At 35.0% G+C, this 23,729-nt stretch overlaps 1 protein-coding gene across 2 annotated transcripts in view; it reads left to right on the top strand.

Annotated features, from left to right (window-relative positions):
• Nucleotides 1–23,729, top strand: part of LOC150097015 (polyadenylate-binding protein 2-B-like) — a 181,142-nt gene that overhangs the window by 30,428 nt on the left and 126,985 nt on the right. For both annotated transcript variants that reach the window (XM_090408459.1, XM_090408460.1), the window contains exon 3: nucleotides 9,608–9,669. In XM_090408459.1, the coding sequence (XP_090264585.1) occupies nucleotides 9,608–9,669 (62 nt within the window). The remainder of the gene's footprint in view (nucleotides 1–9,607; nucleotides 9,670–23,729) is intronic.

Genomic DNA, 23,729 nt, shown 5'->3' with positions numbered 1-23,729 from the left:
TGTATGTATTATGGGTGATTTTAGTTATTGCAATATAGATTGGAATGATGAGATAGCAACTGGCAGTAAAGAAAATTAGTTTTTTAGGGACAACTACCTCAGGCAGTATGTAACAGAACACAAGGATTGAGGATCTTCAATGTGATCATTACATCAGCGGATGTTATTATAAATCAGATGTCAAATCTCTCTCTTTGTCCATTTGGTGAGAGTGACCATGAAGTGATTACCTGAGTAGTTGCCAGCCATGTGATGACTTCTGTGAGGAAAAGGTATATGTGGAACTTGAAGGCTTGTGATTATGAGAAACTCAGGAGACAGCTTGGAACTGTAGCATGGAATGAGAAGTTGGTAGAAAGGAGATCAATCTGCTTAGATGATATTCAAGAACTGTTAGTGGAAGCAGTGTCTAAATGTATTTCAAAGGTCAGAAGGTTAAATAAGATAGCTGGGAAATGAAGAGATTAAGCATGCAATACAGAGCAAAAAGGCATTATGGAGGCAGCATAAGAGCAGTGGGAATAAGAACAGGTGAGAAGAGTGACTCAGTTGCTGTGTGCAAAAGTTCAGTATGAGCAGCAGTTGACTAATGAAGCCCAAAATAATCCTAGGGAGGTCTTTCAATATGTAGCCAGCAAAAATAAGATGATTATGGTAGGGTATTACTGATTGGATAAAATGGTATAACAACTGCTGCAGAGGATATAGTTGACCTATTTAATGAGCAGTTCATAAAGGTCTTTCATCCTTGTGAATGTGACATCATGGAGAGTTTAGAGAAGTGGATTAGGAGGAGGAGAGACTGTGAGTGAGGAAGCAGTATATGGGGAATTAAGCAAACTTGATATTAATAAGGCTCTGGGATTTGATATATCACTGTATTTTGAAGGAATGTGCCAGGGAGTTGACATCTGCCTTGACATATTTGGTTAATATGAGTTGCATTGGGTCAGTTCCAAAGCAGTGGAAGGAAGGCATTTTTAAGGAAGGAAGATTGTACTTTTTCATAAAGGAGGTGACAGAATTCAAGCATCGAATTATAGGCCAATATGTGTGTTAGGTGTTATGGTTAAAGTGTTGGAAAGGCTAGTGAGAATCAGGATCCAGAATTGAGTTGACAACAATGTTTGAATTACTAAAAGGTGTAAATATATGAGCCATGTGAGAATGGCAGTTATAACGGAAAAAAGAATAGTGTCAATAGAAATACTTTCATTATTGGAAATACTTTCATTATTGGCAAATGAATTATTTGTAATTTACAGTTGTGATGTGTGTGTCCAATAAGTTGCTGGGTGTTGCGAATTACATGTGATCCTATGAACTCTAGACATGCATGTTTGCATTTATTATTTTAAAAAAAAAATTCAGGTGAGGGAAAGAGATCTACTTGCAAGATATAAATAACTAATCAATAATAAACAGTTGCTGTATACATCAGTAGCTTAGTAAATAGCTATTGGAATGGGTTATCCAATGAACTAATAATGCTAATCAGGTAATTCATGTTGGTGTGGCAAAAATGAGTGGGTTGATTGAGGAGCAAATCATCTTGTACAGTTTATTGTGCTTAGGTGTATTTATTTTTATTTCTTTGTTTTCTAAGAATTTTATGTACTGACGACTCTAATTTTTTTTTTTTACATAGTCATGTATACATAATTTCTTTAAAAATATTCAGTATTTTCTTTATGCACAGAAAAAAATTTATTTATAAACACTATTACATTATTTTACAAGTAGTAAAGTATTTATATCTATGAAGGAGATTAAAACACAATTAAACACATGGGAGGCTACCTATCACAGTTGATAAGGTATGTTTTTTACCTTCATGGATTTCCATTCTGCCAATTTTTTCCATCGATCTCTGAAAACTTTCTGTATCATTCTCTGCAGCACTTACTCACACTATATGACTGACCCTTCCGTTTTTCTCATTTGATGAATTTTGGACCTTTTCACCTCTCTAAGTATAGTCTCCCATGTATTTAAAAATTATTTCATGATTAGCTTCTTGAATTGTAGAATGGAAAGATTTCCTTTGGAGCTGAATTTTTTGTGAATAATTCATACAAGAGTAATTTCATTGCAATTTTTTATATCATTTGATGGTCTTTTTGAGAGTAGAATAATAGCATGCTGTCTGGTCTGAGTGATTAACACTTTTCTTAGCTGCATTTTAGCTGAACACATCTGGTTTTTGTAGTCATTGGCCTTTCCCTGTTCTTACTGGCCTTCTAGTAACACACAACAATGATCCCTGTAAATCATCAACATACTGTAGTTACTGATCTTTTGTCAGTCCATTTCAGTATTTTAATGATTTAAATTGTACTTATTTGGTCTGATGTATTAAAATAAAGAACTTTTATTATTAAAAGACCAGAAGATAAATGATAAAATATACAAAGAGCCAACAAGTTTCACTAGCCACTGTCTAGCATTTTCAAGGCTGAACTGGTGTGAAAACAAATGCATTAAGTTACATTTAAAACATACACTTTAGTAACTGTTAGGCCGTTACATTTGATCATTCATGTTTGATGGCGTGCATGTGTTCGAATGCTTCAGTCAGAATCTGGTACATGACCACGTGTTGTGTAGTTTTTTGCATATTGTAGTTCTGTTGAACTGAGAGAGATGAGATTTTTCCATATGTCTTTAAGAATAATACCTTGATTTCTATTTAAATTATTGCCTGTGCGTAGTTCCACAGCTGCTTCTTTTAAAGTTCTGTGTCTGTAGTCATTCTCGATGTAAGGCATAGAACTGTTTTTCCAATCTATAACGTGATTTGATGTTGAGAAATGATGAGCTAAACCAGATGTGATGATTCTACTATGATTGACATCCCCCACATGTTCCTTCTGTCTTATTTCAAAACTTCTAGAAGTCTGACCAATGTAAGAAAGGCCACACGTGCATGGAATTTCATATACTCTAGGACATTTGAAGAACGGTACCTCATCTTTGGGTGATCTTAAGATTTGGCTGATCATGGTAGTTGGTTTAAAAACCACTCTGATGTTATGAGCTTTTAACATTCTCGCCAATTTTGTGGAAACTGAATTAATATATGGAATGACAGCTGTGGACACATATTGGGACACCGTGACACGTTGGTGGTGGTTGTCTTTAAATAGCCATTTGTTTAAAATGTTAGAAGGGTATCCATTAAGAGATAGTGTTAGCTATTAGTGACAGTTCTCTCTGTACATCTGCTTCTTTTAATAAAAGTTTTGAAATAGACCTTAAGGGTCTATTACGGAGCATGTGAATGATGCTGTGTTTTTGTGATCTATGATGGTTGGACGAATAATGTAGATATCTACCTATATCTGTGGGTTTCTTGTAAATGGACAGTTGGATATTGTTATCTTCTCTCCTCACTAGGATGTCAAGAAAAGGAAGTTCTTTGTTCTTCTCTAGTTCTATGGTGAATTTGATCTTATTGTGTAGTGAGTTGATTTTGTTCAGAAACACGAGAAGGTTTTCCATGGTATCCTTCCAGATGATGAACACGTCATCGACATATCTCCACCAAATTGACGGTTTTATAACATACTCTTTAAAATCAGTGGTAGAAGTGTTGATAATGCAGTCATTGGGTGCAGAAACCAAATGATTTATGTAAAACATTTTTAAATACAAAGGGAAAATTTGTGTGTGTGTTACTTGAAATCAGAATTGCATTTGAGATTTCCTGAATCATTAAGACATTTCATTAATGCTGATTTTACAAATAAAATTCTACCGAAAAAGCTGCAACTAACGTATCATATAACTTTGTGACGGTGTACCTACCCAACACAAAATGGACAAACATGTGGCAAAGAGAGCCCAGATATATGAAAAACATGTACTTCCCAGCAAAAAAAAAAACAAAAAACATTTACACCTCCAGCAATGCATTCCACTCATCTGTTACTCTCCATGCAAAATAAATGAAGATGTGGATGAGTAGAATATTTCTACTCATCCACATCACTCCTCACTCCCTTTTCTACTATATATCCATATAAATTTTGTGAAATGACCTCTCATTGTAATCCCACAAGCAGACAAATTGGCCAAAAGAACATTCTCAATTATGGTAAACGTGTATACAAACATCAGTATAGTATAATATTGCACAGGGATGAACTGTGGAAAATGTCAGCTTAATCTCATAGAATAAATGCTGCACTAGTCAACAAATTAACAAAACAGAAATGTGTAATTCATGCAGCTTGTGATGAAACGGGACAGAATTTGGTATGGTAATGTACAACTTAATAATTTAATAACAATGAAATGGGGAGATGGCAAGAAACCAAAAGTATTACTAAAAAGATCATGTCACAGAAATTGCACAATATTCTTGAAAATATAATCACATAATAACATCAGTACATCATATAGCCTCCTTTAAATGCTAAATATACCTAAGAGTGATAGACTATGTTTAATATAATGGTGTCTATAAGATTCTGTGGCAACAAATCCCATTTTTCACTGAAGCAGACTTTAACTCACCAAGTGACTGAGATGATAGCTGTCAGCATGTGCATTCCCAAGGGTGTTCCATACATGTTCAGTTAGATTTAAGTCTAGTGATCAAGCTGGCCACAGCAGTTGTTGGATATCTTCAATTTCAAGATACTCTTGCACCACTTGATCTCTATGGACAGTGGCATGCATAGAAATAAAATCTGGTCATTGCACCCCTAAAATGCTACATGTAGGTTTATGATATCTTTATAAAAAAAAAAATGTGAAGAGGAGTCTGGCCATTAATCATCATTCTTCCCCACACAAAACACTGCCTATACCATAAGTGTCCCTTTCTCTGATGTTGAAAGAATGGTACAACATTTCTCATTGTGTCCAGATCAAATACTGTCTAAAATCCATTTGTGGACTAAAATGGGATTTATCAAAGAACGGAACTGGACCCTATTTGTCAGGGCTCTAAATCTCATGTTCATGATATACTGGTTTCGATGAGCTCTGCAGTGGTTTGTGCTTAGCACAAACCACTGTAGAGCTCATCAAGCTACCATCTCAGTCATTGCAAGGAAGCCAGTGGTTTGTATCCCATATAGTAGTGGAAACTATATCCATAGTGCTGAGATGACACTTTGTGAAACATTAAGTTAACATGTTACCTTTACTTGTGACTTCTGGCTTCAAGTCATACAATGGCTTGCCATCATTTAGAATTATCTAAATGATGATGGCTTGCAATCCTCAAGATACTTGGAGATCTAGCTAACCCATTGAGCAAGCCAAAAAAAAGAAAAGGAGGGGATGAATTGATGTGGTTGCAGCCTGTTTTTATAAGCAGGAGTAAGTTGTTTTTATGAAGGGATAACTGTTATTCATTATACTAAGGTCACACATAGACAGTTAAAAAATTATTTAAGACTGATTGAGTTAGATATTTCAATTCAAGTATTGTGAACAATCAGTGTATTACAGTTGGAAATAAGAAGTACAAAGCAATGAAGGTATATGGAGAATGGAATCAGTCCTCGCATATAGTTTCATGACTGACAGCCAAGTAAAAACAGATACTGTAATGATCAAAAAGTAAGAGATTTAAAAATAATAATAAATAAACACAAACACACTATGTTGACAAAAAGTATTTAGACACCTTATGTGTCATGCAAATTTTGGATCCTACCACATTCCGGTATTCAGGGAGTGGCTGCGTAAGTCTAGTAACAAAAGGTGAGATGTGCTGCATATTTTGCACCGTACTAGACATCAAGATGCCATGTTCAGCTGAACTGACAGACTTAAAACACAAGATGGTAGTTGGGTGTCACATCAGTGGTCTTTCTGTCCATGATATTGCTGCCCATCTTAGTATAGAGAAATCCACCATTGCTTATGTCTTTCATAGAGGGAAAGTTGATGGTATTACGCAGCAGGAAAGTTTCCTGGGAGGCCACTAACTCTCGCTGACTGAGATCAACGAGCTCTGTCTTGGAATGTTCAAGTATCACACGTCGTCAGTGGTGGACTTTGCAGCCAACTTGGAAAATGCCACAGAGACATCTGTCAGCACTATAACTGTCTGCTGAGAGTTTCTTGCGTTAAGTTACCACAGCAGAGCTGCCGCAAACAAACCGCACATCACTCCCTCACCACCAAATGTTTGCGGCACCATTCCTGGACTGTAGATGATTGGAAAAGGATTCTATGGAGTGACAAATCACGCTTCCAAATGTTCACTTGGTCATGTGTGGATCTGGAGATTACCTGGGGAACAGTTCCAATAGGACTGCAATATTCCAACTGTCAAATTTGGTGGAGGCTTGGTAATGGTATTGGGGTGTTTCAGTTGGATTGGCCTTGGTCCATTCTTGAATGTCCCAGAACCATGACATCCGATGGCTTTCTGGACAAATTTATGCTTCTGATGCTGTGGAAGTATTTCAGCACTGACCCTTGCATGTTTCAGCATGACAATGCCCCATGCCATACTGCACTGCGTGTCCGAGACTGGTTTCTACAAAACAATGAAGTGTTGGACTGGAAAACTCAGAGTCCAGACTTCAACCTCATCATCGAACATCTTTGGGATGAATCAGAATGCCAAATTCACTTCAGACCACAGCAGCAAGCATTAGCATGGAATAATATTCTTGTTTCAGCATATCAGAAATTGGATGGTAGTTGCTATCATTCAGGACAAAAGTGATCCCACTTGGTACTAGAAATGTAATTAAAATGCATTTTATACCACAGCTAGGTGTCCAAATACTTTTGTCAACAGTTTGTGTGTGTGTAGCAGATCTAATCTCAGATGGTATGGTCACTTAAACAGAATGGAAGAGGAAAGATTATCAAAACAAATGTTCTTTACTAGGTTGGCAGGAAAAAGACCCAGAGGAAGATCAAGATGCAGGTGGATTGATACAGTAAAAAGTGCCTTAGAAGAAAAATATAAGATCTGATAATGTCAGAGTGTTGACAGATAATAGGTTAATTTGGAGGAAAATTGTTGATTAGAAGTTAGTAATGCTGTAACTTTTTCATGTAATACTATCACAATATTCTGTACACGTCCTGAGGGTACATATCAGAAATTTGATGATGTATATAATTTTGCAAAAGAGATGAGCTATGATCCCTTTTATAAGAAACAAAGGCAAGACTGCATTTCAGTAGCAATGAAGATGACCAAGTTATCATCACTCATTGAAGGATAGTATGGAGACCAATGTTTAAGACACTTTGAATTGTAGATGATTCTTGAAGCTTTGGATGTCTGAGCACTGCATGACTTAACAAATCAGTAGGATATATGAAGTGTGCTATCATAAGCAAAGCTGTGGATACGGTTAGCAGTAATTGAGTTATTCACTCATGCATGAATGACCAGAGAGAAAGCTTGCTACCAATTACAAAGGGTAATGAGTAGACCTTGATGCCATATACAGTCATGTTCGGAAGTATCAAGGGTATCAGCACATTTTCCCCGAAACTTTCCCCCTCTCATTTTGTGTACAAAAGCACAAGAATCAGCTCTCTCCTTGAACTGGCATATACCTTCAACCTCTCCTGGAATAAACACATCACGTCATTAGATTCCTTAGCCTGTTATAAAAGATCCACTTGAGATGCTTTACCATTCAGCTGGTAAATCTGAATAGATAAAGCATCTGGTAAAGATCATTTGGTAACTACAAATACCAAATCTTCCAATCCTTAGAATATTGATTACATATCTGAGGATGGGCAATGCAGCCAAAATATACTTTACTGTCCAGAGCAGAGCAGCTTGGCTGATTGATGATCCCTCCCTCACCATTTCGCTTCAACTACTTTCTCTCACATATGCACTGTTTCAGCTTTGTGTTTTCTGTATACTTCTATGACCACTGCTTCAACTGTAAACATAAACCTCATCTTTCTTATTTATTCCACCTACCTCTTATCTGGAGAGCCTTTCTTATGAAGTGTTTCCATAGAATAATCTCTAATCTTCAAAAAAAAAAAAAAATATTTCCCATCCGTCATCTTCACCCTCTTCACACACAAGGTAGAAGAAACCTCGTGTGTGTTCTTCTATAGCACATAGTGCTATAGAAGAACCTATAGCACATAGTGCTATAGGTTCTTCTATCTCTTGTGTATAGGATCTATACTGTAGATTCTCTTGTGTATAGGATATCATTCTTCAATTAACATTCTCACCAAATACCACCTCACTCCTATATCCTATGGATCAGAGTGTTATTGCTGTCTTCAAGACATTGCTTAAGAAATAATTTTGCTCTGGCTATTGCTACTATTGAGGATGAGAAAACTCTCAGACTTTTGTAAGGAATATATCTTGCAGATGCATGTGATGCATCTTTGCAAGGGACTGGAAAACACAACTTGCTATTCAGACAGCAGAGTGCATGAATGGTATTTGGAAGAAACTGCTGAAAATATGTTTTCATACATTCACAGAATCTTACAAAACCTTAATAGAGAGGCTGGTGATGAGGTAGTTTTGCTAACTAAAGAGTTCGAGGTTGACAGTGAAGATGCAGAGCAGTTGTTGGAATCTATGGAAGAGCTCTCAAACACAACCTTATAGAACTATAATAGAGAATGTTTCAGAAGATGAAGAGAATAAAAAAAGAGCAATAAAGAAGAGTAAGCAGTTTCTCTTAAAAATTTTTATAGTGGAAAAGTTGGCAGGGACAGTGTAAGCTATAGTTACTTGGTACAAGAGAAAGTTATGTAGAATAAAAGGAAACCTGTACATATACTAAGTTGGTAATGTACACATTTTTAAAGAATCCCACTTCTGCTGACACCTCATCTAAGGATGAGCTTAGACCTTTCACAAGTTATGCAATCTGGGAAACCATCCTCAGAACACTTTAATTCATTTCCTGAATTTGAAGAATTTGTTTTTGATTATCTAGCCTCTGCTGTCTCTTCTGATGAACTGCCCCATTAATAAAGTATCAAATTTGAAGAAATACTCTTGCTCCATATGTTTCCATGTGGATATTTTATTGGTAAGTGCACAGAAGCACTGTACACTCATATTTTATTTTTTATTACAATATAAGACTGTATACAGAAATTTTGTTGTAAAAATATTTTAAAAAATATAACAAGACAGACCTACACATTTTTATCATTCAAGCATGTAACTATTGGCATATCCTTATGGTTTGTATAGTTATTTCCAACTTATGACATTTTTGACTTATGATGGAATCGTCAGAATGGAATTCAGTAATTATAAGTCGAAGCCAGTGTGTGTTTAAAAAAAAAATGCTACAGTCAACCCTTACTATAGCAAACTCATAGGGAATCATAAAAATAGTTTGCTCTAGTGAATTTCTTTTAACATAGCATTATTACCTACAGCTTTGGCTGGGACTTTTCAGGAGTTTGCTATAGTGAGAGTTGACTATCATCTTTAATGGCGTTCTGAGGTGGTATAAAAACATTGTCTCCAGAAAGGTTTCCCAACTTCGATCCTTAGGCTACTGTACAGTGTACTATAGATTCAGAACTTTCCATGAAGAAAGCTTCCATTTGAAAAAAAAATAAATCTAACCTCTGATATTAAATTGAAATGGTTTATTTTTTTGATTTGTAGCTACATCATTATCTTATGAAGAAAGAATGGAAATAGATTCCAGATCTGTATATGTTGGAAATGTAAGTAGTCCTCTAATATATTGAACATATTTTAAAAAATATTTTAAAGAAGTTTGCTTTTTATTTAATCTGTTGATTTTATTATTAGTTTATAATGAATTATATGACTGAGTTTGACAACAAGCAAAAAATAATAACATAATATGTAATATTTGAACAATGGCAGTAGAAACCATGCACTTTATGCTGAATCCAAATGGTTTGTAACGAAGAGAATGTCAGAGATCTGCTTGCACCAGGATTTTAGTGAAAGATGACCAAATCTGAGATAGAATTACCTTCTTTCTTATTGAACTGATGGGGTTTTCTTTAACATTTCAAATGAGTAAATACTCTCATGTAGAACTTGTCGGTGTATTACCATGTCACTATATTTCCAAAGTACTTGGTTTCCAGTTTCTGTTGATTACTGTTAGTCTTGATTTATGTGTTCTTTTGTTCTCCGTGTCTTTGATACTTATGTTCTGACATGCATCTATCTCCTGGCCAGTCTATCCATTCCACTTAGCAGATTCCACACATGCAGGTGATCGCTGTCATGCTGACTACTTATAAGTAGTCAGCAATACAGTTTTGTGGGGATCTAAGGAGACCTGAAATCTTGTTTAGCAGGAAGAAAGCGAGTTATCCCTTATTTGATGCAATGTCCTTTATCTTATTTTTCACCTTTGTATTCATGTTTTTCTTGTTAATTGCTGGTCTCGGGGGCTCTTTTAGAATTTTGTCAACTAGCCATTTTTTTTTTTTTTTTGGCAGGATGAAACTGAGGTATTCTAATTCTTGATTTGTTTTCCATGCTGCTGAAGATCTTGTATATCCTATTTTGAGGCAGGACATGCAAGAGTTTGTACAATGGCAAGTTTTTGTGCATTTGACTCTATCAACTACACTTCAAATTTAAGACAGCCTACAAACAAAAAAGAAGGCTTGTCTATGGGCTTGCCACTGTCACTGCTTTTAACAAACCTGTTTATGGAATGGTTTCGACAGCAGAGATATACAAGATCACTTAAATGTGTGGAACAGACAGGCTGGCCAAAAAAGAGAGAGGGATGCATGCCAGAACACATTAAGAATATGGAGAACAAAAGAAAACAATCATGACTAGCAGTACATGCAACAGAAACTGAATACCAAGCTTTGGTAATGTTTTGACATGATATATATTGACAACTTCTACACAAGCACGTTGAAAGAGTGTCATCTGAACTGTTAAAAAAACCCACACAAGTGCAATAAGAAACAAAGTAAGATCTAAATCAGATTTGGTTATCTTTCATTAAAAGTCTGGTTCATGCAGACCTCAGATGTTCTCATCACATTACTGTTTTGATTATCTCTATAAAGAAGATTTTTACTCTGAGTGTTTAGTATTTACACAAGGATTCAATTCCGATTGGTGCAATCACTTTTATCTATTCCTTTTAGAATCCGGAAAATCACCAACTCAAGACCAAATATAAAAAATATACGCATTTAATAAAACTAAAACATTATATACACTTTAAATAAAATAACTACAAAAATAACTGGATCCAAGGCCTTGTAAAATAAATCTACACTTCAGAGATTTTCTTATCCAAAAATATTAAAATCGTCCATTCTCTGACTCGTATTATTGGATTGTTTAACATATACTGAATCACATCTACCAGACTAAACACTTTGTTTTCACAATAAAATTGTTCATCAAGTCAATTTCTTTATAAGGGCCTTTCCGAAAATATAAAAATTTTCTTCTTCTTTTCCATGGATCCTTTTTTTTTTATCTCTCTTATGTAGCATAAAATATTATTCCTCTTTTCTCACTGACGTATAAATATTCTTACCCCTTGCAGTTCTTCCTCTTTGCACAATTTTCTGTACCAGAGGAAAAAAGTTTCTTCTACTTCTTCATAAACAACATATCTAAGTTGAGCTAATTCCGTCACCTTTTCCAGTAGAAATAACAAATAGATCCTGCATCCTTAAGACAGATGTATCTTTCCAATCAGCATTTCTTGAACATTTAGTTAGAACATTGACTGCAATATCTGCTTTTATTTACTAAATACTTGACAGTCTCAACTCCTCCAGTTTAAAGACTCACAGTTCTATGATTCCTTTTCGGAATCTTCTATTAATATTCTTCCGACTGTCATGTGAAATTAAAAAATTTCCTAACAACACAATTTTTCCGGTCTGCATTCTTAAACTTCCATTTGCTCTCTCTCGTTTTCCTCATTACTTCGATAATAACAGAACAGAGCATTCGATGCTGAGTGCTCTGTCTGTTAGCTGTCAATCACCAATCAAACTCTGCAGCGAGCATGTGCACTCCATATAAATGGCAAGGGAGAAGTTAACCTCCCAACCGGCTGGTGTGGATGATGTAGTCAGCTCTCCCTAGCTTTTTTCATGGATCAAAACTTCGTCAGCATTCTACCTTTTATCATGCCATAACCTTCCTCCGCCGTTAATCTCGTTACGGCTATTCTATAGCCATTAGTGGATTAACTGTTGCTGAGTGACCTTTGTGTCCCCCTGTCTTTACGTCTATTGTGTTGCTTAGAATTTCATTTACTATCCTAAGTTATTTGACCTTTCTTGCCTCTAAAATGATTTATTGTGTCTCTTCCCAAAAATTGAGACGAATTTCACATATGCGAAAGAAATCAATCCTGAAATGACCACTGATCAGCTTTTGCAATGAATCTATTTAGTGATAGTAAATTTGGTGTATTTTATTCTACAAATCAGTGCACCAGAAGAGTTGCACTGATTGTTCTTTCACTTTACGTATAATAATTGAATACTTTTTTTTTCGAATTTCAGAATTTTCAAATGTTTGCTTTGAAAATATGTCAAATATTAATATTTTTAAATAATATTTATTGAAATATGTCCTTTTGCTTTCGTTTGTAGCCAAACAGCATTATATGGATCATCACATTTCAGTTTTAGAAACGATTTTTTGTTATTCATAAAGACAAAATAAAAAAAAAATGTTAAAATGCTAAATTGCATTACTCGGTTTCCGATTGTGTCTTTTTGGTATCAAAAATTTATATCCAATGATATTTTAGCAGTGATTCTTCGCCTTCATCTTTTATTTATTTATTTATTTGTATTATTCATATTACGATAATATCTAATGCATATCCTCGTAGATATGTTGAAAATATGTGAAAAATATCACATACGGAATGATTCAAAATTTTTGCTCATTTTGAAGATTTTCTAATGCTTCCCCCCCCCCTCCTTATTCTCTCCTGGAACTGAATTGCATAACTACTCTAAATTTCTATACAGGTTTGAAAGCTTTTCTAGACATCATTCAAAATCAATTACTTCATTTCACCATTTTGACAAAAGATATACGGAAATCAGATTGTACCGTGAAACTTCTAATTCTGTTCTATTTATTTGCAATCTAAAACCAGCTGTTCTGCTGTCCACTGAAATTATGTGAAATTTTAGAAACAATATGCTATATTTTCACCATGCAAAATTGTTTATATGTATACCACACAAAAGAAAGTTCAGTAGTATTATTTTTGTTTGTTTTTCTTTAAAAAAATCTAAATATTACTTCTGCTGCTGGAAGCTATTTCTGAAATAATCTACATATTATAAATACTTGGTAATATCCTCTTAGCTGGAGGAAAAGTTGGAGGCTTACTCAGTTCTATTAAGAAGAAAAGGGAGAACACTAAAGTGCCCTCAGGCTGTAGTGCAGAATATGTCAAGAATGTCTTGTTTCCTTTTCGATTGTTGATTGCCTATATCCTAACAGAAATACTGACATTTCATTTACATGCTTATACATTATTTATGCCAAAATAATTGCTTAATTTATAATGATCAGTTTCACTTTTATTATCAAAAATTAGAAATTAAATCATACAATTATCTTGAAAAAGAGGATTTGAATTATTTTCAAAGAAAAGGTGCATATGCGTTTCATAATCTTCTTTTTTTTGGGGGGGGGGGTATAGACCTAATCAATCTGCAGATCTTTCAGATAATTTATTGCATAAATCGTTCTCAAGACAGCTGTTACAAACGTAAATCACTTGGGGAACATACCCATTCATTTTAGTGTAAAATAGTAGCAAAGGTTCAGTTACTTTAGATATGTAATCTAGAAGAAAATGTTATGTCTGCTGAGATTAGAATCTTACGTGAATAAGTTTTCTGACATGATTTCTCTATTCGTTATAATGTAACCAATTTCCAGATTTCTTCCCTCATGCAGACTCCATGTTATATGCAGTGATTTCTCCTTTGTACTACAAGAAAAAAAATCAGATAACAGAAGAAAAATATGTAGTATTTTCTTTTCCACTGGCTGAATTTACAATGTTCTTTCTTTGTGTTTTGAAGAGAAAGTGCAAATGACTTTTTTCTTACTATTTTTGCCATTATAACATCTCATATAATTATAAGAGTGACATTTTACCGTTTTTCTCCCACACAAGAAACAGAAATAAGGTAGTAATAATATTGTTGATTATGTCAAACTTCATTGCAGCAGAAATTTTTATTACAAAACTTTGTAATATATATCTCCGAAACAAGAAATTTGGAACCCATATCACATCAATGTTGAGTGTTGGCAAGGTGAAAATGTTCCCGTTATTATTTATATATTTCATTTATTAACTAGGGGGGCTATGCCCAACCCCCCGTGTTCGGGTCTGGTAGGCCAGTTCTCCTTCAATTGTGATAACTCGAAAGGGGGTTCTGCCCCTGAATTCTGATGACTCGAATTTTGAAAACTCGACACTCAGGGTAACCCCTGAGTTTCAAAACATTTCGAAAAACATGACATAAAAAGGCTTATCATTTTATATGTGTATAAGGTAGATTTTATTTCATTTTTTTTATTGTTTTGGTGAAATACTTTATCTGGAATACTCTTTCCAGTTCCTCTTATATTTTATTCCTTCGAAAATATCATTCTGTGTCATAAAAAGAACTTAAAAATTCGCCTTCAAGATGAAAAGGAAACAGTTCATTCAGGTATCCCTCTATCAATATTTATAGTCCTGAAAAGGACTGTTTTGATGGCCTTGAAAACAAACATTTTTTATTTCATGCTGTTCAGAATTTAAAATTCTTGAACAGTGTGAAGCAAGGGTAAACACACAAAGCAGTTTTACACTCAGGGCACCAGATTTTTGTTTCCTTTCTGATATATTTTTTATTACATACATAACATTTGCGTGCAGGTTTTTTTTTATTAGCTGTTGGTGGTAGATTTTCGGGAAAATGGTCGGAGTTAGCAGCATTCAACCTCAGATGTCTGGCAGGATTTCCTGTTTTTCTGCTTGCTGAAGAAGGCGCATATGTATGCAGCAATGCTTTCGCAATTTCTATTCTGTATTCTAGATATGTTATGGTAGACAAACATTTTTTCTTGTGCAGGAGGAAACTGTTCCAAATAACAAAATCTAATACATGTCCAAACACTTTTTTGTAATATTTTTTATGCTGTTTCCTCATTACAGAGTAGAATGATAGCTGCTGATTGCACACTGTCGACTCCATCCATAGTGTCGTTGTATGCACACACAGCAATGGGTTTTTCTTTCTTCAAACCATGCTTCTCCACGGATTCCGTTGATGGATTGTGCAGGGAAGACAGCAGAAAAACATCTTTTTTGTCTTTCCAACGTAGTGCAAAGACTTTCCCTCGCTGATAAGCTCGGATTTCCCCCTTCGATAGCTTTCCTGAAGCCAGATCTGGAGGCATAGCTCGCCTTTTTGCATTTACAGTATTTTTGCATAACTATCTGTACAATGCTGTAAAAGCAAATCAGCGAGTTGAGGACACATATAGTAATTATCCATTGTAATGCAGTAACCTTTCCCCAGTAAAGGGTTTCTCAATATCAGACAATATACATAAATAATATGTATATTGTCTGATTTATAATTTAATTTATAATAATCACCACATAGTTTCAGTATCGAAAAATTAAAGTTATGTGGAACAATTACTAGAGAAAAATAACAAATTAAATAAAAACTGTACCTATGTTTCATAACAGTTTTCGGGTGTGTGATAGTAATGCCACGGGGGGGGGGGGGGGTTAAACTATCAGAGGCGAAATAAAGTTCAATTCTATTGTGAAAGGAAATGAAATTTCGATATACATATTTTGAATGATAAAAATAAGCAAATCTATCTCTTACTTTAAAAATTGGAGAATAAAATATCTGAATTATGCAGAAAATATAAATTTAAATCATAATTGTTAATTTCATTTTGTAATGACCAATTATACAAGGAAACCAAGAAAGTGAAAGTACAAAGAAGAGTAGGTTACTATACAACATGAAGAAAAAATTTAGTAATATGATTAAAGAATTTCTCTATAAAGCAAAGTTGCTCCAGCGTGTCCTAAAGGAAATCTGTGAAGTATTATTCGATTTCGAAAGTTTTGTACAAAAATAAAAATAATATAAACTGGAACGTCGGCAGCCAGTTTTCTTTTTTTTAAAGAATATTTCAAATAATTATCATGAATTAATTTCTTCGAGAACAAAGAAAAATCTTTTGTCTAGTAAGCAATTAGAAAAAAATTAGAGCAAAAAAATAAAAAATTAAATTGGTTCTCCAAGGTAAGGCTTTGTTCACTTAAATATTTTTAAGTGAACAAATTATACAAGATCTTTATTTTGTCCAGACATTAAAATTGTATTGTACAATAAAAAGAGAAAACAAAAATATAAATAATTTCTCTATTTTTAGTCTATCCTATATAACTAAAATCCAGTTGACCAGCATGAAACAAGGAAGTGCGTTTCTTGTTATTGGCAACTGAGAGGCAGCTACGAACGCGAGATAATCTGATTAACCATTCTCTTCAGTGTGAGGGTTTATCACACTTTCTAATGGACATGAGGGTCAAATTGCACTTCTTATCCAGGTTCTTTAAACAGGTGGGCTGAAACATATCCAGATTTAGTTGGACGTATATAGACGTCCTAGCCGTTTGGAAGGTTAAGTATAATGGCTGACATGTTGTCTCCGTTAGCATAACGAGAATGTCTTTTCAAAACACAACACTTGATAATTTTAAATTACAATAACAGGATTGAAAGTAACGCAATTATCAGATTCTAGTAAGTACATCAATTTCAAATGGTTTACATTTTATTTTGACAACAGTGATATCAATAGCAGGTACATCGTGAGTGCCGGTATATGTGTTATGAAACCCAAATTAATAATATACTAACATAAACAATTTGTAAAAAATATTCATAATTTTAAATTATGATTATTTTTACATCTCAACATAAAAATGTGCGCCTCCCATTGTTAGTCTTTTTTCAAATATTATGTATTTGCTTATTGCCAAATTCACTCATATAAATTACTGCTTTTTCTCCTGATGAAGTGTATGATAAAGATATGCAAAACTAGTAGAGATCTAAATAAAATTGTTCTCTCAACCTTCTCCATGAGGAATCAGTACTGGTTAAAATAACAAAATTTTGTCTTGGAAACAAGAAGACAAGGTCATCATTATCACATTCAGGGATGGTATGGAGATAGTTGTTTAGGCCACTGACTGTGGATTTTGAAGTTTAATCTGTAAACTTACAGTTTACAGGAATGGAGAGAAGGACATTTATGCATATGAGGGGGAAGGGTATGTTAAATAACAACCCTGAAGAACACTTGTATTAATAGAAAAATTAATGCAGTGTTTCTTCAGGAAATCCAGTTAGATTATTGGAAGTAGACCTTAAAATTGTAGTTTTGCTGGGAAACCTTCAATTCCAAACTATCAAATACCTTGGAATGTCTGTTGTAACAGCACACTTTTCTCCCAACCTATTCATGCACATGTCTAGAAATAATGATACATGCAAGCAGAGCTGCTGTGGATCTTGACTAGTGATATCCATATTGGTAGTCACGCATTAGCAGGTAGTTCTAGGTGTTGAGCTTGATTGTGATAAAATTCATTATGTTTGAGTACTGAGGTGATATTAATACATTCTTCTTTTCTTTTGGGAATCAGTTTTATATAAGCTTCCTTCCATGATAAATGCTATTTGAGTATAATACAGCATAAAGATGATACAGGACAGGTGTTAGGAGCACACATCTCTTGATCATAATTAGTGGGATATCATCAGGACAAGAAGGCTTTTTTTTTTGATATACATAATGTGTTTCTACCAGATGGGGTACAAGAGAGGCAGTGGTTCAAGTAAAAATGGATGTTATTTATCCTGAGAGCAGTTTTAACTTTAGGTGATAAATACTATTCGTGTAAGTGGCACATTTCCTACAATTAGCTCTTTTAAAGATTTGGATTTATAAATGGCTGTTTTGCTTTCTTGTGGGCATCATTATAGTCTGCAAATGAAGCCGGAGTTTTTTTTTCAGAAGCCACCTAATCACAATATGCTTCCCACACCCCAACTGCCCTTGGCACACTTCTTGAAAAAACAGCTTGAATAGAGTTGGACATCAGTTGTATATGCACTTCCTTCCATGATAAATGCTATTTGAGTATAATACAGCATAAAGATGATACAGGACAGGTGTTAGGAGCACACATCATGGAGGTCCTCATTCCAATATGGATAATTTCTGTAACATGATCACGAGAAATGTCTGATTTAAGAATGGAACCGGAAATCTTCGATGAAAGGAAAAGTAAAAATTCTTAGTGATATTCTCACTTTCGTGTTCTTGTGGTACCGAAGGATACTGTATGCCCAGAGATGCGAGACCCTTCGATACTTCTGCGCACTCCTCCTTAAAAGGAGAATCCATTCCGATATTAGGGTAATCATGTGTTTCGTGGAATGAGTGTTTATTATTGTATGTCGAAAAATTAGCTTTTCTTTTATGAAAATTCTAGTTCTTAAAGTGGTAACTATTTTGCTTGTACAATGGTTGGAAAATTTATGTATAAATCACGTGACTTCACATGTTGGTGGCCAATTCATGCATCCTTTATTTCTTTCTCCCCTTCAGCATGAATTAACTATTCTTGGCACAGTGTCGAGATCGGAGAGGCGGCAAGCACTGATATAAGGCTATCATCGAGGATGGTAGCTATAGCAGTCAAACCATATTTAATGTAGACGAGACCGGCTTGTTCTGCAAAAAGATGCCTAAGAGAATTTTCATCGCACGCGAAGAAAAAACGTTTCCTGGTTTTAAGGCTTCCAAAGACCGGTTGACAGTAATGCTTGGTGGAAATGCAGCTGGTGATTGCAAGATAAAACCTCTCTTAATTTATCGCTCCGAAAATCCAAGAGCTCTGAAAAAAAAAAATCTAAAGCTGGCTTGCCAGTGATTTGGAAGTCAAATTCTAAAGCTTGGGTGGCAGCTTCTATTTTTGAAGACTGGTTTGGTCACCACTTCATACCTGAAGTTGAACGTTATTGCCAGTTTAAAAAAATTCCGTTTAAAGCTATGCTCATTATTGATAATGCACCTGGTCCTGGTCACCCTCCTGCAACTTTAATTGATTTTGATCCACGTGTAAAAGTTGTTTTCTTGCCTCCAAATACAACCAGCTTACTTCAACCGATGGACCAAGGAGTTATCAAAACATTCAAAGCGTACTGCACACGCCGTTCGTTTACAAGTCTGAATGAAGCTATGAGGCAAAATGAGCACCTGTCTGTTAAAGAGTTTTGGAAACAGTTTAATGTTTTAGATGCTGTAAGGATTATCGGAGATTCTTCGGGTGAAATTTCCCAAAAAACCTTGAATGGTGTCTGGAAAAAACTTTGTCCATCCTTTTTTAAATGCGAAACGGAAATGTTGCCAGAAACTGATCAAGTTGCTGAGGTAATAGAAGTTGTCAACCTTAGCAGGCAATTAGATTTAGAAGTCGACAGTGAAGATGTCAGTGAGCTGTTAGACTCACATAACAAGCAGCTTACAATCGACGAGCTCATAGAAATTTGTGAGCAAAGCATTACTGAAGAGACAGAAACCTCAGATCCAGTTCTACCAGAAAAGCACATGACAATTGCAAAATTAACAGAAGGTCTCAACTTAATTAAGAAAGGTTTACAGATTTTGGAGGACATAGATTCTAACGAGGAACCAATTGTAGCCACAAGGCAAGGAATAAAAAAATCATTGGTTTGCTATGAAGAAGTTTTGCATGACAAGAAAAAAAGGGGGGGAGTGCTTAATGGTCAAAGCTGTATAACTGAGAGGAGACCTCCACATAGCCTTTAAAGGAATGCAGAGAACCGACCAGGGCTTCTGACATAATGTCCAATCCTCACCTTCTCGTGGTGCACCATGAGAAGGTGATCTTATTGGTTAAACCAAAATAAAAAAATAATAGTACAACATGACAAAATTTCATGCCGGCTGGGGCATCGTCTGGTTAAACAAGTCCTCCGTTGTTTTCACCAGAGAACCAGGGCGAACAGCGAAAAGTCAGCTACTGGAACAAATCTGAAAACAAACCCCAACTCATCATCACCAGAGTTAAAGATCGGTACTATCAACATAAGAAGTCTGAATAGCAAAGAAATGGAGCTAGCTGAGGAATTAGGTAAGTACCAGATCGACATAATAGGGGTGACTGAAAAAAAGACAAAAACTGGTGAGATCTTTCTGAACAATAAATACAAAATGTTATATTCAGGCAATGACAATCAAGGAAAAGGAGTAGCCATGGTATTCAACACAAAATATGAGGCTAATCTTTTTGAATGGCAGTCAGTCTCAAGTAGAATAATGTGGGCAAATATGAGAATGGGGAACTGGACAATGAGACTTATTTGTGCCTATGGTCCTCCACTTCTACCTTAGTAGAACCTTCCCACAGAAGGTTCTACTAAGGTAGAAGTGGAGGAATTTTTTGAGGCTTTAGAAAAAGCAACTGACACAATGAAAAAGGAAAAGTTGGTCCTTGTTGGGGATCTAAATAGCAGAGTAGGAAGTGATTGTCAGACATACAAAAATATTTTGGGAAAATTTGGTGAAAAGAGCAAAGCTAATAATAATGGCAAATACCTGTTGGATTTCTGCTCAGGACATACTAACACCATGTTCCAACATAAAAATGTGCACAAATTCACATGGAGAGAAGAGGCAAGGAATAAGAAAAGTCTCATTAACTGTGTTATTGTTGATAGTGATGTTTTCTCCATGGTACAGGATACCAGAGTGTACAGAGGATTTGAAATTGGAAGTGATCACTATTTAGTCTTGAGCAGGATAAAATTGAATTTCATATTCAAAAGAATAGCATATAAGAAAGTTTTAAAGCGAATAAAAGTTGAGCAGCTCTCAGGTGTGAACTGTAGACTAAAATACACAAAGATTATTGAAAGAAAAATGAAAGAGTTTGAGAACAGGAATAAACCTTGGAGATTCAGTGGCAAACTCTGAAGAAAACATTGATTGATTCTTCCAGAGAGGCATGTGGTGAGGTTGTCTTCAAGGATAAAGAAATTAGACCTCCCTGGTGGACACAGGAAGTTAAAGAGGCAGTGAAGGAAAAGAAGAAAGCATATCAAAAGTTCCTGGCAAATAAGTCAGCTTGTGCTCTTAGAGAATACAGAGACAAATGCAAGAATGCTAAACACTATGTGAAACTAGCTAAACAAAAGTCATGGGAGGACTTTGGCAAGAATAGAGAAAATAAATATCAAGAAGGTGGCAAAATATTCTAGAAGTTGAAGAAGCTTAGGAATGGAGGAAAGAGTGCTGTAAAAGGAGTTAAAGATGATAAAGGTGACATGAAAACGGGAGAAAAAGATATCCTTGAAGTATAGAGTAATTACTTTGAAAAACTGCTAAATGAAACAAGCAGTGATGACAGCACAGTGGTAAAAAGCACTGACCAGGCATGCAGTCAGGAATACATATCCATACTTGAAGTAGAAAAAGCCATCAAAGGCTTGAAATGTGGAAAGGCAGCAGGAGTAGATGATATTTGACCAGAAATGCTGAAGTATGGTGGTATAAGAGTCTTACAGTGGCTGCACTGCATAGTTCAGAAAGCCTGGACAGATGGACGAATTCCCAATGATTGGAGTAGAGCTCTCATAGTACCCATATATAAAAAGGGAAATAAAATTGAATGTGAGAATTACAGGGGTATTTCCCTACTGAGTGTTCCTGGCAAGATCTATGCAAGTATACTTAAGAAACGGTTGAGAAGAATTGTGAAAGAAAAGCTTGGTGAAGAACAAGCTGGATTCAGGCCAAATAGAGGCTGTCAGGATCAGATCTTCACTTTACGACAAATAGTCGAGAAAGCATGGGAATATAACAAAGATCTGTATTTAAGTTTTGTCGATTTGGGAAAGGAATATGACAAGGTGCCAAGAGAGAAACTATTCAATACGCTACAGTTATATGGTGTCAATGGGGCATTATATCACGCAACACTTAGTCTTTATTTGAGTTGTAAGTCAGCAGTTATAATTGAAGGAAGTACCGGAAGATGGTTTAATGTTAAATCTGTTGTGAGACAAGGATGTACATTATCCCCTCTGTTATTCATTATCTATATGGATCACATTATGAAGGAAAGTGGTATTAAACATGATATCAAAATTGGAGATGTTAATGTCAGCTCTTTGCTTTATGCTGATGATGTTATACTTCTAAATAAATCCGCTACAAGTCTGCAAGATTCTCTGACTAAATTGAATAACTGTTGTAAATATATGCTATGCTGTGGTCAAATACTGGCGTTCACGAGATGCTATATGCATGTATATGCCCAACAATGAAGCCAACGAGGGAACAATTTTGAATGAGCAGACTTCAACGTTGAAATATATATATACACTAATTTTCCGTGTTGTTTAGAGTTATTTCCTCCATGTGTTTTTACTGGTTATTTCTTCTTTTTTAATGTGCATCTGACGAAGGCTGATACAAGCTGAAACTGGTTGTGTAGTACTAATAAACTTTGTTTTCATTTCTCTCTGTTCTAGTCATTCAATCTTTTTATATATTTATGTTTATATAATAGTATGAAGGGCCATTACCCAGACAGGTTTCTTTCAACCTTTCTTGAGGTTTCAACAGTGGGAGCTAGACCCGAGAGAGAGAGATACCAAGGTTGAAGCAATGCAGACATCATATATATCTCATATACTAGTAGCTAAAAGGTGTTAAACCTTATTAATAAAAAAATTATGGGTGAGAGAAAGGTGAAAGTTTTTCCCCAATTAAAAAAACTTTCAAAATCTTTCTCTCATCTATAGATTTTTTATTAGTAAGGTCTAACACCTTTTGGCTACTTGTATATGAGATATATATATATATATATATATATATGACCTCTGCATTACTTCAACCTTGGGGGGGGGGTCTTCTTTCCTGGGTGTGGCTCCCACTGATGATACCTAAGTAAAGGTTGAACAGTCTGGGTTGTGATCCTTCATATTATGCATTGCATTTTACATGTCCGAAAGTGTGTGTATGCTTTGCATTATGGGATACACCTAAGGCAAGTGAAGTCATTAGACTATGTACAAGTAGCTCAGATGTGAATATCTTTCACATGCAAAACATTGTTTTGGTTCCTTGGGTAAAGGATTAAAACCAAGTATATGATTTCTTGGTATCTTTAATTATTTTAATGGTATTACAACACCAAACTAACTAAATTATAAAAAAAAAAGCGTTTATTAACTGGCTTACATTTTGCTGAATTCAAACCAGCATTTTCAGAGCACATTACATGTTCCAGTTAATACATGATGATGATTAAGTGAAACAATTCAAATTGTAACAGTTAAAAGATCTGAAGTCCTAATTTGGTACCCTCTGATGTTTTAAAAACTATTATAGCTATGTAGGAGTTGATCTTAAAAAAGTCTTTTAAATTTTTGGCAAATTAATGCAGCCATGCTTGTTCATCTCAGGATAATGTTTCATACCCATGGCTGACACTAAAAATAATCTTTCTGACCTGTAATTTCAGTAGAGCACGTTTGTTTTCTTCCATCTAATGCTGTGAAGGGATGTCAAAAACGTAGTCTGCCAGTCCAGTCCAGACTTGCCATAATAATGGTAGCAAATATTTTTTTTTTTATGTCCTCAAAGACAG

The sequence above is a fragment of the Typopeltis vanoorti genome, chromosome 18, assembly GCF_054136105.1.
Source record: "Typopeltis vanoorti isolate ZY-2024b chromosome 18, IOZ_Tvanoo_1.0, whole genome shotgun sequence".
In the NCBI taxonomy this organism is placed as follows: Eukaryota; Metazoa; Arthropoda; class Arachnida; order Uropygi; family Thelyphonidae; genus Typopeltis; species Typopeltis vanoorti.
Note: the sequence above shows the minus strand (reverse complement) of the source record. Positions and strands in the feature narration are given on the sequence as shown.